The following is an 18,432-nucleotide window of genomic DNA, read 5'->3' as shown; positions in this document are numbered from 1 at the left end:
AAAGCAAAAAAGGGGAGAAAAAAGAAAGGAAAGAGAAAACGACGAGGTAAGTTGGAATTGACGAGTTGTTTGTGAAAATTGCGCTAATTTCGCGAAGAACAACGACGTAGTGTTGTATAATTAGGGAAAGTTCAGATATTTTGCAATAGGCGCAATGAAAGTCTGGGTCGTGTGGGCTGGCTTTCAGGGAAGCAGTTTAAACTTCCTGGAACAGCGCTCGGAAATGAAAATTTCCACTATTAGTTTGAAACTTAACTCGGAGTTGGAAAGAACAAACGTCAGTGCCGGCCATTGTGCCCGCCACCAAACCTCCTACGATCATTCGACTTAAACTGCTTTAATTGGAATTGATATTTGGGCAGTGACTATCTGGAAACCTTCTTTACTTTTTCTCGTGACTAATTTATATCTATGTTGCTTCAAAGAAATAACTTCTTTGCGAATAATTAAAATTGTGAAATTCAAAGGAAAACTGGTACAAATGATACGTTATAGGTATCTCCTTTTTAACTCGTTAACACTAGAATTACCAAATCCACTGAAATGTACTATTAAATGTAGTGTTTGGGAAGGAACACTCTATGATGATCACACAGTGGATATCGGAAATACTAACAAAAATTTTGATTCGTTGAACGCGTCAAATCTCTGCGTGTATCTTGATGAGTTAATATGAGAAAAATCATTTAGGCTAAGGTATATTTAAAGCCCAAATACGGATGTTACGTATCATGTCTTGTATCCATCTCGTTTTTAAAAAAAATGCTCTTGTATTTTTCCATATTTTCACTCAGCCTCCTGTTTGATATTAAAAAAAAGAAAAATAGAAAAAGAATAAACAAGCGATTTAACTATTGAGCAAAAACCTTCCATGGGAAAAGAGTAAAAAGGTCGAGAGGAAAAAACCGAGAAAAGGAGGAAAAGCTATTAAAGATTGGTGCGATGTCGAAGGAGGTGCTAAAATGGTCCAGGATAAAGAGGAAAAATGTCTAAAATTACGGTCGTATCGGTTCAGACACGTGAAACAAGAGTAGCGTGACGTATCGATTGTTCGCGGTTAAAAAAAGGTTAAGAAAGATTGTGACGGAAAAGAGTTAAAAGGCAGAAGCAAAAAAATACGAGAGATAAAAAAAAGAGAGAAGAGAGAAACGTTGTTATTCCCTGGCGTTGATACTAGTCGATGGTGCGAACAAGGACGAGTTCAGCTCTGCTTGGAGAGCGAAAAATGTCGATCGTAATTAGCGCTAAGAGGTTCGATTGCAGTAATAGCGTATTTCTCTTTATGCAATATTAACTGCGTGTTTCGGCTCCTCCGGTAACGAACGGATAATTAATACGCAGTTAATAATACATTCCGACTGATCGATCTAGCAAGAAGCAGCCTTGATTTTAGGTTGTATGAGAACCAGCCAGAGACCATCAAGGACTAGTTTTCTGTCTTCTTTGGCTACAAAATCAGGAATCTCACTTTAGTAACGTCAGAATGTCCAATAAAATCGCCAGAATATTTCTAAATTAACGCATTCGACGTGCTAATCCATATAGTGCTAGCACCATGGATGGATATTCCTTTCTATGTTATCATATTAGGGCACTTGCAAAGAAGGAAAGTAAATCTGATAAATCCTTAAATTAGAACTTTTAAGAATTATAATGGGATTTGGAACTTGAGGTCATGTAGAAATTTTCGTATATCTCATGTATGGTTTAAAGGTATCATAATTTAACCCTTAGACTCTAAACGTTTTTACGATATCCTCAAATTGTAGACGTAGATCTTTTCGATGGATCCTTCAGTAGCTAATACTTGTTAAAAGAGTTCAAAAATATTGATATGACATCCTGAAACTTTCTAAATTAAGGTTATTATAAAACATTTATCAAATAATGTATTTAGATAAGTCATATCGTAAAGAATACAAAGTAAAACATGCGAAATACAATGAAGTACAAAATTTTATACAGTAAAAGAAACCGGAAAATTACAGTTTAAGGATCATACTTTGATAAACAAAAAATACGTTGCACCTGTTGATTAAAATTAAATAGTTAACTTTACGGCCTGAATACCCCTAATTTTTAAAGGTATCTGGGTTAAATGAAAAATATTTAGTCTTCAAATAGAAACACTTTATTATAAAAACTGATGCAAAAACATAAATAATAATTGTAATAATTTATACGTAAATTTAATCACAATATAAATTTATCAACAAAACTATTGTCCGCAGCTAAAACAGGACAGAAGCCTGTGATTTACCTACACAAAATGTATACGGGGATATTCTGTATCCTCTGTAGGTTCCACATCACCGTTGTTCGATGATAAACTGACGCAGATATCTGCCCTTGTAAACATAGGTTTCCCTACCCAATAACTTCTTTTTAGGCGGGGGAAAATATTTTTTACCTACTATCTTGCGAGAAATACAATCCGGTCGAAATATATGTATATCATGTATATCATGTATAGCCCGGGCATGGAACACCCACAGTTTAAGGATTACGTTAATTCATTTATACAAATACAAAATTCTAACCAATTAATCTAAACCAATTAAAATAATTTAGATCAATTATCGTATTCTTTAAGAGATTAGTTGGTATCCTAACACTTATGTGAAAATGCATGCGTACGCTTATGAAATTATTAAATACGATCTAACGAAATTTCCCAGCGAATTTTCAACGCGGACTGCGAAACGCTCATCGCTTAAATATTTTGAAATTTTGTTATCCCGTAATATTCGGTAAAATATAGGGAGAGCAAAAGGGCTAGAACAATCAATGCCAGTTACAAATCACCACCTAACGATTCTCACGAAATTCTACGTAAATTGCAACCACAGAAGTACTATGTGTACCATGTCGCGACGAAATGACTTTTCCCGATCATACGATTAACTAGGAGACTGATAGCGAAGATTAAGCTTAGACAGACGCAGCCGCAAGCCGTTATGTAAAAGGCTAATTGTAAGGAAGCTTTGAAAACATCTTTTTAAAAATAAATGTTTTCAAATTGTACATACAAGTTTTTAGTAATTCGAAACCCATTACCATTTTTACGGGTTTGGTAGTTACACTGCTAAGCAAGATTCTAATTAAACTTTCCCGAAGATCACTGGACTCGATGGATGATTACCTCACCTGAATTCCATGAAACTTTCACATCTCCGCACTACCGACGAGACCCTCTAACTAATGGAAGAGGTACTGAACGGCTAAAATTCTCTCCCTTTCAACCTTGTTTTATCTCTTGCTACCTTAGGTGGCAAGTTTGAAAATATTCCGAGAGGCAAAGATAAATGTAAGTGACTGCGCTAGATCCAAGAATTAACTTAATAATTTAGCGTAGCATGAACAATTCCGGCCATTATCGTTTCCCCGGCCATAATCCCCAGTGATTACACGCCGTACCGTGCCGTCCGGCTGTGTAACTAGTCCGTAATTACAATAGACAGTGGTAATGGGAGAATCGATTTCCATACGGAAATTGAACGAGAGTCGATCCACCACTGGCAATCGGATTCACGTTAAGTATCATAGCCGGGAAATATTATGGTCACTTAGGCAAGATGACGTACGTAATTTCGTATTAAATACTTGCGCGAGAGTTCCTTCAGCTCTCTGACTTCTTTCTGCCTATTTTGTCTTCCCCTTCGGGCGAACCGAATCGGCCGTAAAATTTCCCAAGCTGATATTCCAATATGTAAACGCGATGCTGACGCGAGGAAGGAAATTAGCGTCAAGCACCGACTGTTTGCGATTCTTTCTGCACACCAGTTTCCCATCTTCTTCTACCAGAGGAACTCGAGTACCTCGACGATGACGGATGAAACATAATGCAGAAAATTGGAACTACGCGTCGATCTTTCCCTCGATCGAGAGTCGTCGAAACGAAATTTACATCTCGAGAATCCCTGGCGATTCCTCAACGAGACGTTATTCTCCTTAGTAAGATCCGATAAAAGATCGAGTTACACATTTGTCGTGTTCGTCGGTCGCCTTGCATTATCTAACAAGATTCGATCGCGGTAGAAAATATCGAGATTTGTTTTAGGAGACCTAACCGTGAAATACGAATTCCTTATCCAAAGGTTCCTTATCCAAGCAAGGCCAAAGTCAAATCTGAATTCATTTCTAAAAAATACAGTACATTGTGCCAGAAATATTTTTATGCACATCTTGGAAATTAAAATCAAACGGCGCGGCGGTTACTTATGTACGAGTACAAGAGTAATTACTCAGAATATTGACAATATACACATATCAAGATTAATGAAATCTACGAGACCTGTCCTTTTCTAATTAATTACCAATCTACTTACTCCACACAGGGAATATATGCATGTACATTGTACATGTATACGACAAGGTTTTCTGAAATTTTGCGTCACGGTTATTGCAGCACCTCGTCATTTTAATCATCGATGAAAGGGTTAGGCGTCGTAGCTGTTTCAGGCTTAGAATAACTATAATGCTCCGGGACAAAACAACGTTTCCTCGATAGAAAGGCTGTGCCATGGCAGACATCTGAAGATCCAACAAATTGATCGACTCCGTGTCGCGATAAAGTGCGGAGTACAAAGAAAATATGTGCGACGTACGGTCAAGAGAGCGGAGCCGTGGGTGGTGCAAGGTGTTGGCAGTGAGCCGAGTTCACTACCGTGTTTGAGGCTTCGTAATTTGCGAGCGAATCGAGTCAGCGGATTCGGGCATTATTAGCCACCTTTATCATCGCAGGCAGATTCGAACCGAGGCTAAAGCCGACTTCTTTTAAAATGGAGCACCGCGAATACTATATTCGCGCGGTGTAATCGATCGGTTACGTCTCTACGTCTTATGGGACCGTTTAGCGTGCCAAGGTTTTATTGGATTCCAAATGTAAATCTTAATCTTTCTCCACAATGGGATCTAGCTTTAATAGATTGTTGGCTGAAAGGATATGTCTCGTTTCGTGAGATGTCGGGATGACGGATGAAAGGATATTATCAAGGTTGATTTGCTGACAATGTAGACTCGATACGCATAGCCTTGTATTTTCTGTACGTTTCAAAATTCTCGCTTCTTCCTGATCAAAGTACAGGACGATACGAAAGCAGCGCAATTCTACATAAATATTAGAATTCTATATGTTTGGAAAGGGTTCTAGTCTGTATTAGAAATTTACGCAACTACGCTCTCTGAATTATTTTCGACTCAACGTCATATCACTAACAAATTTAAAAAAAGGAAATAATTGTTATGCGTATGCATGATTTTTTGCCTCAATCTTTGCTAGACGATTTGTTTATTATGAATAGTAACGAGAGTGTGAAGCTTAGACGTTTCTCATCGTTAATCGATGTACGTACAAATCATAGTACCACTTTTTTCACATAGCTGAACATTTCTGTTTACGTGACGAAATATGTCTGGAACCGTATAAACTGTAATAACCGTATCATTTACACGGTTATTTCAAATAAGATATGCGCAAGTCTGACCCGACTCTGGTACCTTTTCTTTATGTTCTTCGATACAAATATTTACTCACATTTGGTAATAGAAGAGGTTCCCGCGCTACTCCCTTGCTTCTTAGACTTATCGCCCATAGTGACTTTCCTGCGGATGTTTTTGTCCGGTTGAAAGACGATGATGTACACCTTTGGCGAGTATAAGCAAACTAATGTCACCGTGGCGCTTAAACTAATCGCCACACAGAGTGTGGTAATTTGAGTCTCGTGTGCGTTTCCGGTTCCAAAGTAGATCGGCACGAATGCCAACCAGATGATACAGGTGGTGTACATAGTAAAGCCGATGAACTTGCTCTCGTTGAAGTTCTCCGGTATTTTCCGTGTCTTCACCGCGTACACTGTTGAGATTAGGATTAGCAACGCGTTGTACAACTGGGAGAAGAGGAAGCTCATGTCCTGGATATTACACTTGAGGATCACCTGCTTGCGGTCTGGGTAGGAGAATCTTCTTCCCGGTGGTTCGATAATCATCCATACCAGGGTCAAAACCACCTGATATCATGAAAGCACAGATACAACACGATTGGAAATTTCAGAACCGTTTCGTTATTTATTTATTACGGTTTCGGTGAAAGAGATTAACATCTTCAATGGATACGACGTGGATCAGAGTTATACTCAAAAATGTGAATACATCGAATACTGATTCGATTGCTAAAGATGTAAAAGATGTTTTTCTAAGCTAGAATATCCCCTTTAAAATGACTTCGAGGATGCCTCTTGCATTAAGATTCATTATATTAAGACTCAATTATATTTATACGAAGAATATTTTCTGCGATGTATCCCGTTGTTAGCGCAATTCCGCACGATTTACAGACGAAAAAGTTATTTATCAGTATTGTAAGCAATGAAAAAATTCCATAACGAACGTGTTAATCAAAGAGCTATATTCAATAGACGACAAACAGTTGCTTCATTTTTTTCTCTTACCTGCAGTGCGATCAGCGCGGCCGCGATGCAGACTTGGGACGCAGGACTAATGTACCTTGGCCTAACGGCCGACCTCGATGCAGAATCGAAGATTCTGGCGATCCTATTCGTCTTGGTCAACAGTGCTCCATAAACTGCACTGAAACTCACCCCCACACCGAACCTCTGAAGAATGCAGGTAACTGTAGTAGGCGTTGCTAGCAACAGGAACGTGTTCAGGTAACAAACGAGCACACCAGCCAGCAAAATGATCGTAAGCTCGCGTCCTGACGCTCTAACTACGGGTGTGTCTCTATGGTGGAACAATAGACACGCGACTGCAAGGGTGGCCACGATTCCAAGACACGAAATCACCGCTGGCGCGATCGCAAACGCGCTGTTCCATCTGATGTGGTTTATGGGCAACTCGTAGCAGCCCCTCTTGTCTTCGTGTGGCCATTTGCCCGGGCCACAGTCCACGCAGGTGTACTCGTCGTAGACGTACTCGTACTCCTCGCACTGGTCGCACACCCAGCAACAAGTGTCACCCTGTTGCTTCTTTATCATACCTGACTCGCAGGGTAGCGAGCATGCCGAGATTGGTAGATCCTTGGTGCCTCGTGCCCAGACCAGTTCCTCCGTGCGAATATCCAATGAGTTGAACCATTTTCCTACCACCTATTCGAGAGATATTTCCATCGTTACCGATCGATCGACCCATCTTCTCGTCGAGTGTCGCGAACGATATGATGAATGCGATTTAGGATGTCGTAGGATCTGTATCCTGTCGATCGCGTGAAAATTGGTAGTGAAAAGCGATAGTAGTAACACGTTCGAAACATAGGCGTTAATCGACGTCGAAATTTCAGGTGAACTCTATTGGATGGACAATCGAGTGAATGCTCGAAACGATACACGATTTCAATTCTGTCTACTCGATGTCTGTCGTAGGCGCGTTCTGACAGAAACATTTATAAAATTGGAAAGTTTGTTCTCTGGGGAGGAAATTCTTTTATTTGACCTGCGATCGATCGAAAGATAGGAGGCGTGTTGTTATTTTCATTTTTCGAGATGGATGTTTCGGATAAAACGCGTCGCTGCGCAACTTAGATACTCCACTTTGATAATGAAATATACATTCGTACGGGGACTGAAATACGAATTCGCGTGGGAATTTTTGGGGAAAAGATTGTACTCCACCCGTTATCCGTGGATATACGGACGGTCTCCTTTTTTCCTCTTCTTTTTCCTTTTTCTTTCACATTTTTCTTTAATAAATGGCCAGAACGTTGGTGCAATAAAACTCGCGTTCTTTGACAATTTAGAGTTACCTGTTCCGTCGAGCAAAGGTTATATTTCATCCTGTAAGTTGCATCCAGCGGTAGGAAGGCGGACGTAGCGAAGGTCACGTTGCAATTTATGTCCAGCCGCTACTTTATCGCTGGAAACACGACCGGTGCACCCGGTTTTACGTTGATTTACGATTTTTATCGAGAAACAATCGTTAATTGGATACAACAGACGAGAGACTGGAGTTCTGACTTTTCGTTCTCGTACGTAGTTGATATTGGTTTCACATCTACAAATAAGGTCATAGAGTAATGATGGTGAGCGAGAGAGGCAAGTCTCTTTGCTTCTGTGTCGTCAGTTGTCCCATTAGCCGTTTTATCATCTTTAAATAGTATATGGACAGGTGTGAAGAGTCATGAGCGACTTTGGCGATCACCAAGACGAAATGGTACTTTTCAGGACATCATCCAAGACGGATGCTGTCACCGTTCCAAGAAGAATTATTCCAAGAAGAATTATCACGCCGTTGTAAGAAGAATTAATACTCGAAATACTATAAAAGGAAAAAGAAGGGAAGACTCTCTGGTTTTGTTAGTTTCTAGCTATAGAAGGTTAAAAAGCTATACAGAGAAAGTATAAAAACCTAAAAAAGAACATAACGCACAAAATGATTTAGAAATGGAAAAGGTCAATTATTTAACATTACTTGTCAGCAAGGCGAAGTAATTAAAAAGTGCGATTTACAAAAGTTTGTGAACAAATTTGAGAGAATGGAGAAAGGACAAATTCAAGTAAATCCAAACCTTAAATCCAATTTCTCAAAGAAGAAAATCAATTTCGTGAAACAGTTAAAAAACCCTCTGAGGAAACAGGTTAGAAGAGCTTAAAAGTGACGAAGTGTACAAGGAATAGGGGATAAAATTCAATTGTGTAACCGAAGCTAATTTCCTAGGATCGGGGAATTATTTCAATTTATAGCAGTTCACACTCCCCCGAAGTTTCAGGAAGGATAATTATCTCTGCCGGTCGTTGAAATTCGCCAAATCCAATAATAGGAACTTCAATTTCGATATTGTACCAGGTTCGAATGAGCGTAAAACTGCCGAAAGCGGTTCACCCGACGATGAGTCTGGAGTTCGCGGGAAGTTTACCCTCCGGCTCTGGGGAACGATGACGAAGAATGATGCTAAAGAGGGTAGAAGGAGGGGAATGAGAGAAAAGAGAGCAGGAAGGCCGTATTTCGACAAGTTCCAATTAATCGGTGGAAAAAAGTCAAAAGTACTTTTACTTGCCCGATAGTGATATCCATTAGTCCCGTTAGTTGCCGATTTCCGAAAGTTGAGGATTTCGTACCGCGCCAGCCCGTCCCCGTGCTCGTCGAACTTTACCTCGCTGCCAGCAGTGTCTGAAACATCATACTCGTGAGTTCGTTTTTGTATTTCCAGAACGCGGAAGCTGAGAAAAGATACGATTTCGAACAGTAAAATACAGAGAATGTAGGGGCAAAGCGATAACAGCAATTTAATCAATTTCGTGCTCCCGTAAATCGGCGTTAAGTTCGAGAGCGTGTATAGATGCATCTAAACACCGATTCTCGCTCTACTGCAGCCTATAATCATAGTTCCTAGTCGTACATTTAGAATTATTCATAATTCTTAATCTTTCTCCTTTTAGTACAATTACGAAGTGTGAGCGAAGTTTAATGTCTCTCGATAAAATCATTTTCCAAGAACTCTGTTCTGTATCTATAAAACAATTGGCCTCTGTCCGAGCCTAGAAGTCAGCGTAGATCTTAATAATTAGATATGGAACACAACCAAGTCTGCTTCTGGCCAATTATGTTATATGAATTTAAAATAGATGTAAATGTAAAACTACTTAAAATTCTTTTTCATCTCTTTATCCTTAGATCTGATACTATCAGTCTGCCACCATTTTTAGTCGTTGAAAAATCATTTAAATGGAAGGAAATATAAACAGATAGTCAAAAGACACGTGTGTATCGCCGTTTTTAAAACAAAATCAGCTGCTTTCTGTGAAAATCTATGGTATAAAGACACTTGTAAAGAAGTGGATGTTCAAGAAATGAAATTTTTGTACGTTTGTCCTAATACGTTTTGTCTTAATTCGATGATTAGAGATTACAGTTACGTTTATAAATTTTTATCTATTCGTCGAGCCGTTCCGCGGAACGTAGCTGTTTCTTCTACGCGATGTTCGGTGGTTTTAAGAACAGGATTAATGCCCCGTTCAGGAAGGAGAGATTTTCCTCTGTTGCCTGTACATTACAAAACGTTTTATCAGGAATCCCAGTTTCCGGTACATTTTCTTATGTTTTTTCTCATATCGCGATCCATACGCTACATTTAGTTTCACGAAAAATGGTTTCGGTAGATTCGCACAGCGGATTTACGCGGCCAATGCAACGATTTCATTTGCATATTGCATGTTCGTTTCAGTTTTAATATATCCAGCCAGACACGATCACGGCAATGCGACTTTTAATTATCGCACTTCCGCTTCGCGTAATTGACATATGATTGTGCTTGCCTCCAACCTTCGTCTCTACCAGATAACTCGATGGAAACTAAAATTATACATATATTTCCCTTTGCGTTTTTAACACGATATAAAGAGCGAGGAATGCGAAAACTTTCCAACGACTCCCGTTTTTTATTAACAGCGGGAAAACCTTTTTATTCGATGTAAATTAATGTTGGAACTGATTGGCATCTTTTGCCTGATATTTTTTTTATTATATTAACTCACGATGATTATAGATAGTACGCACGTAAGTACTTTCGTTCGTGAAAGCTATGGGAAGCTTATAATTTCGGAAGAATCATTCTTGATTAACGAGAAACGTTTGAAATCGAGATTATCTGATCTTCCTCTGGTCTTATTCTAATTGTAAGCGGCTCGCGCGTTTTTCTTTCCTCGATGCAGGCAAGGAGTCGATTCAAGGGAAATAACGCGAAACGTCAAGCATGATAAAGATTTTGCTAATTCTGCAAGTTGTACGGAAATTAAAGATTGCGGTAGCTTTTAACGCTCAAAGCAGTCAATTCGCAATTTTATTACGTAGAGCAAAGGTAGCAAACGGTGATCAGCCGCGGAAACGCCTAATGCATTCCTTCATTAGCTGCACGAGGCAAATTGTAATATCAGCGTGTATCAGATTAGGTCAGACTATGGCGTGTGCCCCACGTACCACACGTTTGTTTCTTCGGCCCATAACTCAACCGCATACAGCTTTGCCACCTAACAACTGGAATAATATTTTTCCTTGGTGACCAGTCTATATTCCTGACTCAATTACTGCCACGCAATTAAAAATCAGCCATGCACGTACAACAAAGTCACGACTGATACGCATCGAATCGTAAAATCGACACGCTATGGCATCCCATCGTTCACTCTAAAAATGAACGAGCATTCACGGTCTCGTTAGAGAGTCTCTAAAACATGTAATAGATTCATTTACATGCGCATTAAAAAAAAAAAAGAAAAAAATAGAAAAAAAAGAAGAAAGAGAAAATACAAGAGACAAAAATACAATTTCTTCCGATCCATTTTGTGGTACGGGTTGTAATCTCCGATTCATCCGGTCGCCCGTGGCGAGAGAGCTCGCCGCGCGCGGATCGATCTAAAACGTGCAAAGTCACCGAAACCGGGCCATTATTTCCTGGTCATTTCGTAGAAATCGCCCTCGACGTGCACACGTCCACCGAACGAATCGATAACGTTGGCCCCGGCCGCACCACCAACAGATTTGACTCGAGATATCGTTCGAACTCACCGTGATGCACGTGTACTTCATCGCGAACGATCACCGCGTCCGATCGTACGAGAGAAAAAAGAGGAAAATAAAAAAGATAGAAAAAAGGTTGGAGAACGTAAATCTGTAGCAGAAAAACGGGGTTGAACACGAGGGAGATCGCAAAAAGGAATGTCGAGACGCGAGAGCTCCCGCATTACCTACTTTGTTCTTTGAGGCCGATGCATCTTTAACATAAACCTTCGTCACGCATTGGTTTGATAAACGGGGAAAAAACAATGGCCTTGGACTGCACATTTAGGATCGATACAGCACGATCCCCTTGTGATACTACCTCCCTCCACTTTTTTTCCAGTCTGTCTTTTTCTCTCTTCTCCTCATTTCCGTATTATCAAACCCTCTCTGTTCTATCTCTGTACTTGTCTGCCGCTTTCCTCGTACGCCTGTCACCCAAGCGTCACGGCCGCACACTAGCGAAAAATTACGAAATCACGATGTGATTCGTCTGTTCTAATCTTCGTCCCTGTTTTTGACTTTAGAGCGACAGTCCGTTAAATCGAAAGTGCAATTAATCAGAACTGAAATAAATACAATATTCTGGCTTTTACCGATGAATTTTGGAAAGGAAACAGGAGAAATAATAACAGTGAAATAAAATAAAGTTTTATGTATTGTAAAAGCGCGTTTTAAATCATCGCAGTTCACCGTACGAGCATCCATGCGTGTTAATAGAATTTGCTTCTAGAATGTAAGTTTAAATTTTAAAATAATAAATCATCGGTAAATGTTTACAGTTATCGGCAAATACATTTATCAGTATCACTATGTACAGTTAACGTTAATTATTTGATCATGTACTCATTTATATTCGTTGACTCCGAACGACTTATCAACTCCCTTTCTATTTTCGTTTTCGCCATTTTTTGTCATTCCTCTGTCTCTATCACAGTGTGCTCTTAGGATAAAAATTTGACACGATCCGTACTTTGTCTGGAATTGAAACGTCCCTCGCCCGCCTCGTTGAGCAAGGCATCGCGACGCTCGTATCAATTTCAAGTACGAAGCAGCTAAAATCACCGCAACCTTCGTTCTCTAGTTCGCGTTTCCACCGGCCACGCCAAAAATTCGTTTCGCCCATACCCATGTCAGGAAATCTGAATCGAGGTACGAGGCCAGAATGAACGGCACGGCGCGTTCGGGCTTTCCGTGTTCGATCTAGGAATGCATTGGTCTCTGGAGAAATGCCTGGAATAATTCAGTCTGGTCCATTCCACGATCCTTGCAAGCCTTCGTGCGGTTAGAGGATGATTTGATACAAAAATAGTGTAAGATATATGGATCACTGATTTCGTTAAATCTTTGAGCGCTAATACATTTTATCACTCTGTTCGCAACAATACTATGCGATTCAGTTCCGAAAACTATGCGGACCAACGCACTTTTGTAACTCTTGCAAACGGTTGCAATAAATTTTCGATAGATTAACAATTTCCTTGATAATCTAGATTAATTATTTGTATGGTAATAGCAGATATCCTGATACTTATGAACATCGATGTATATGAGTAAAATGATTCGGTCATTGTTATCCGAAGGATTAAATCCAAGACTGTTTTTGTTATGTTTATGTCAGTTCATATAATAGAGAAAGCAAAGATCGTGATCGGATTGACGGAATACTGGCAACCATAAAACCTTCGCTGTCGCACAAGCAAATGCCGCTATCTTCCCGGGAAAGTAACCGATAAAACTCAATCAAGCGCAAAATGCTCCGATTATCCGCGAATTATCCATCGTTCTCAAAGCAGGCTGCCAAGAACCGTCAAGGTCGGAAAAATTTCATATCGGCCCGCAGAACCACGCCGCTGTGAATATATTCGTTCTGCCGCGTTTATTGTTCACCGGGGTCGTCGATATTATCGGTTTCGCGTTATAAAGCCTGGCGCGAATCGCGCGTTTATTGCTCGCCTTGTTGCAAGGGGAAAAATTTAATACGCGAATACCGGAATACGGAATCAGAGGTGAACCGTTGAACCAAAGAGGATGAGGGATGCAGGCGTAATATATGTATAATACATGCACGATTCTCAAATATAGCAATATGTTCTAGCGCATTGAAAAGCCCGAGGCAGTGACAGAAGGCCGTGCAAAATATCGAATTCCGCCTTTGGAGGCCGTTTGGGTTCGCTGTAACTCTTGTGCATGAGAGTGTGTAATTCGAAACTCACCTGTAAAGGACACGTTCAGCAGGTAGTTTCTATAGAATAGGGCTCGGTCGTAGTTGGCCATCGCGGCGCATAAACCGCTGGTTTTCGTGCACACGTCCCTCTGAAGGTTGTGCAGTGCCAACGCGAAAGCGTACACGGCATCCACGACGAATTGAACCTTCGACTCTTGCTCATATCCGGTTTCCGAGGTCAGTCTAAGCTTCAACGAGCACATAGTGCTATTTTGATTTCCTACGAGCCTGATATTCTTTTTGAGAACGCAACCGAACACTTCCTCCCAGTACTCGCTGAACCAAGGGTTTCGACGGTTCGAGTCCGGAGTTAAGGAGGCCATGTACTCGTCGAAGCCTGGAATGTTCTCCGACTGAAGCTCCACCGTGATAGCGCCTTCAGCTTCTTCTTCGAGACCCTCTACGAGTTTGATTTGACGACCCCAGCCATCGCTAGCCAGCCACTGAAACGGTTGACTGGATGCTGTCATGTTGGATCTTCTGGCCGCTTCGAGGATTCCTCTAGCGTCCTCTGCGCGGGTAAACAGAATTACAGCTCTGGCATTCGGTTTTTTACTCAGTCTCTGGATGATATCGTCGAATACACGATCGTCCGCGGCGCTAGGCACTTTTGCCGCTACCGCGATGCACACGTTACGTTCTGTCGCTTCCCTGGTGAACACCTCGATCCCGTATTCTCCGTAGCTACCCTCGGAGTAGACGGTCGAGACATAGGACCAATTTGCACTTTTCACCACGTCCACCAATGCGATCGATTGGAATGTGTCCGGAGGCACCGTCCTCGCGAAATAGTCGAACCTAATGGAGAGATTAAACGTGGATTTTCTTCGTTATTTCTGGAACAATTATCATAAAATATGCATATCGATGGATATATAATATTATATATAGTCTTGGTATAAGCCTGAGTCCCTTGAGGAAACCTTGCAGATGTGAGTCGTGTTCTTTTGGAGGATATACATATGTATACTGCGTCTTATGTTTTATAACCGTAAAATTACTCTAAAATTTCGAATTCCTAGACAGATGGACTACGAGTTTGCAAACTCGAATAGGTAAATTTATCGAAAATGGAAAAGGATCCACTCTTTACTAAAAATTATTGTTACAATGTATCTACTATAAAGTAATTCGTTCGTAAGAAAAATTAATTATGCAACGTAAAGGTTAAATTTTCGACTAAGAAAATCTTATAGAAAGAATGAAACAATTTTGCTTGGTACGATTAGCAGAATTTGCAAAAGAGAAAGTTCAAAGTTACCTGGTCTTATCGCTAAGCGCCTTAGCGGTAGAAGCAGGCGAGATCTGTGGAATGTGAAACAACCTCAGCAAATTTGCCACTTGTAACGACACGGAGCTATAGGAACCTCCGATAACGCCGAAGATCGGCCCAGCACTGGCCGTCTTCTTCACCCTGGGCACGGATTTGTCCGCACACTCAAGCACGCTGATGTCCAAATTAGACAGAGATGCTCGAACAAAATGCAGACTCTGGTTGAGCGCGTACGTGTCTCTGCCACAGGTGTCAAGGATGTGTACGCCCAGCCTGATGCCTGGAAGTATCTTCTTGTCTTTGTTGATCTGATCCACGGCAAACAGCATCGCCTCGAGTCGTTGCACGCCTCGATTGTAGACGCTTGGCCCGCAAGAGGCGCCGCCCTTCTCGTGCACCGGAAACAGTCCTCCCAGAACAATGTCGCCAGGGATCAGCACTGCTTCCCGCTCGCTGTGCGCCTTCGATTGACTCAACACCGATAGCTGGTGCAGTGATAGCAGCAGAATCAACATCTGAACGAAAGGCTGGCTCATTTTAGCCGGCTTGGACTTTGTCTACTTGTTGCGCGGAGCTTGCTGTTTGCTCAAAGATCGAAGCATTTTATGCCGCGTTCTCGTGAGAAACTTCTTCTGAACGACGTTGACGAATGTTTTCTGTCCGATTTACGATTAATTGGATATTTCTTTAAAGTCGATTCCTCGATTGGGATGGTCAAGGTGTTTCTATAAATTCTATGTATTTATCGGTTGCTCGGAACTTAACGAGATTAGGTTGCCGTGCTTGAAGCGCACTGTAGAAAAATCTTAGGTCGATGATTTTTTAGGCCTTCCGTGGTCACCAGGTTTCATTTGGACATCTTCTATTTACACGTTAAAGGCAGTCCTTGGACGATCCTTAGATACGGAATGATTGGTAGTGGCGAAATAGACGGATCCAAAGTTGTCTGATCGTTTTCGTATGTTCTTTCGTTAATACGGTTTCATCAAGAGTAATCCTAGCTATGATTTCATCCATCGTTTCCTCGAGCATCTTCAACCTTTTGTTCCTGAGCCACCGTCCCGAAAAAGCCCGGCTCAAATCTTGGTTTATCCTCCTCGCCTTCAGCCTGAAGTTCGCGTAAGCAATTTCGATATTAGTGCGTCAGGATTTGGAGGAAAGCGGAGAGGATCACCGGAGTACCTACATACATAGTTTATCGATCGTCCGAAGTCATCAGCCGAATGTGTTTTATTTTCCGATCAGACGACCCGGAAAAGTGCTCCTTCGTTAATTTCGCGACACGCATCACGGCTCTATTTCGACGATTCTCCGTCGTTCAAATCATTTTCTGCTTTCCTAGGTCATTAGGGGACACGTGTAACGACGACCATGAGAGCTTCCGGATGTAAGATACGACTTTTCTCTTCTTTTTCAAGTAAAAGTATTGTTCCTTTTAACGGTATCGACGATTATAATACTTATAAAATTATCGTCGAAAGGATCAAAATGAAAGCAAGTATTGTATAAGTAGACAGATGATTTTTTATACAAAGTAGCAAAAAAGCAAGTCTTTATCCACCTATACCTATTTTGCTAAAAAAACACACTGTAAAATTTTTATGAAAAAATACGAATTATTAATTTTCACTGTCTTGGTAGTTCTAGTACGAAAATAATTGTGGATTTGATTATTAGACAGAAAAAGATTTAACGGATCCTGCGATATTAATCATATACGTAAATTCTTAAAAAGCAGAAAGTGAAAAGACGGCTTATATCCGGAAGTTTCGAATTCAGATCTGGACGAACTAATTGAAACGTTACGTAGTACATGGTACCCCCATCGAGAAGACGTGCTAGAGGGAAGGAACAAACGACCTTGGAAGACACGAATGTTACAGGTTTACATACTGATTTTTCTGTTCATTTCGAGGAGAAACCAGATGCATTCGAAGTTTTCGAAGGCAAGTTTCCCACGTACAACTGGAACGTCGCCGAAGCGAAGTCGACGAAGGAAGACGAAGGACTTTTGCAAGGCAACTTTCGAAGAAATCTCCAGCTCCTTTATTCTCGAATCCTCTCTTAATCTTTCAGTGAATTCTGATCGCGACAGGGAGACGATAAAAGTATTAATAAGTCGAGCCAGAGCCAAGAAAGATAGGATCGTGTCGAACTTCTATCTCCGATGGAAAATTCCAAAACAGATTTACCAACCTTACTATCTTAAACTTTGTTCCAGTCGTGTGATCGCGAAAGAACGTGTCAACGACTGACACGCTTTCCTTTTTCCTACTTTTTCCTCCTGTTTTTTCGTCGTCTTTCTTTTTCTTCTTTTTCATCACCGCAGAACCGCCGGCTTTCCATCTCCCACGCTCACTTTTCGCGTCCCGTTTCGACCGATTTAACTTGACGACCAACGCAACCAAGCCGACTGCTATTTAGGACGATTTCACTTTTACTTTTTTACCGGGAAACAGAGGGGTAGCGAGAGACTCGGCGAGCGCGTCGCTCGCAGCCATCGCAGTGGCTGCGAAAATTCTCCGGGTCGACGTTGCATGGCTCGGGCTCGTTAAATTTCCCCGGCTACGTACTCGTTAAGCGGACTTAATTTCACGGAACTCTAACAAGCGTGACCGTGCTCCCGGCTTTAAATTCGAAAGCCCTCCCACCACTTTTTTTTACTCCTTACCTCACTGACCCAGCTGCCCGCACTTCGTCTTGTTCGAATCGCACGATTTACCAATTACCACTTTTTCGCCAGTATCGTCTTCCTCGTGGCTCTCCATCTTGTTCTCCAAGTAAAACTCTCAGAAGTTTGACTAATATTACAGTTGTTTGTCGAGGAATGTTTATTTATTTGTGACTAATTTAAAGGAGTGAAAATCAATCGACCTGCTAGAAATTTTGGGCCACCCATCCACAGATCAGGATTAAATGTATAATACTACTGCATTGTTTTCTAGTGTGTATCTAATAAGGCATTTTTTCGACATTTCGATAATTACGTAATCCAGTAATTGGAATATCGATAACGTTTATCGTGTAGAATAGTGTTAGTAACGTATTGTATATGTAACTTGTTCGTAGTTATAGTGTATGTTTTGGTAGTATAGCCCGGGAAAATAGTGAGAAGTTATAAGGGAAGCGTAAGATCGAAGAGTTCAAGTACAAGTTTCATCGAGGTCGCTGGATGGTCTACCGACGGTGAACAAGCATCATAAGCGCTTGCACTCTAAGCCATGTGGCGCCGACTTTCCAGACGAATACATTGTATGTAAAGGACTTCAGTTCGCGCTAAGTAACCTCGATCCAGTTTTTATTCTTCGATTTTAGGAGCGATACTCCTTCCAGTTCGAACTCTGCCAGTATACTTAACACTGGACCTTCCAAATCTGTCGAAATAACAAACTTCAATTTTCTTTATCGCTCGAAACATTCAGAA

At 41.0% G+C, this 18,432-nt stretch overlaps 1 protein-coding gene across 6 annotated transcripts in view; it reads right to left on the bottom strand.

Annotated features, from left to right (window-relative positions):
* Positions 1-18,432, bottom strand: part of LOC117242252 (metabotropic glutamate receptor) — a 33,289-nt gene that overhangs the window by 3,522 nt on the left and 11,335 nt on the right. For 2 of the 6 annotated variants that reach the window (XM_033508776.1, XM_033508774.1), the window contains exons 2-6: positions 14,997-16,116; positions 13,725-14,533; positions 9,011-9,123; positions 6,450-7,106; positions 5,537-6,008 (exon numbers count right to left, since the gene is read on the bottom strand). In XM_033508776.1, coding sequence (XP_033364667.1) covers positions 5,537-6,008; positions 6,450-7,106; positions 9,011-9,123; positions 13,725-14,533; positions 14,997-15,544 — 2,599 coding nt within the window. In that variant the 5' untranslated portion in view covers positions 15,545-16,116. Of the gene's footprint in view, positions 1-5,536; positions 6,009-6,449; positions 7,107-9,010; positions 9,124-13,724; positions 14,534-14,996; positions 16,117-16,194; positions 16,347-17,204; positions 17,789-18,432 lie in introns of those variants that run through there. The other 4 variants (XM_033508772.1, XM_033508770.1, XM_033508771.1 and 1 more) reach the window with 4 other exon arrangements.

The sequence above is a fragment of the Bombus vosnesenskii genome, unplaced genomic scaffold, assembly GCF_011952255.1.
Source record: "Bombus vosnesenskii isolate JDL3184/JDL3185 unplaced genomic scaffold, Bvos_JDL3184-5_v1.1 scf7180000016272, whole genome shotgun sequence".
NCBI lineage: Eukaryota > Metazoa > Arthropoda > Insecta > Hymenoptera > Apidae > Bombus > Bombus vosnesenskii.
This window is presented reverse-complemented; position numbering and strand designations above follow the sequence as displayed.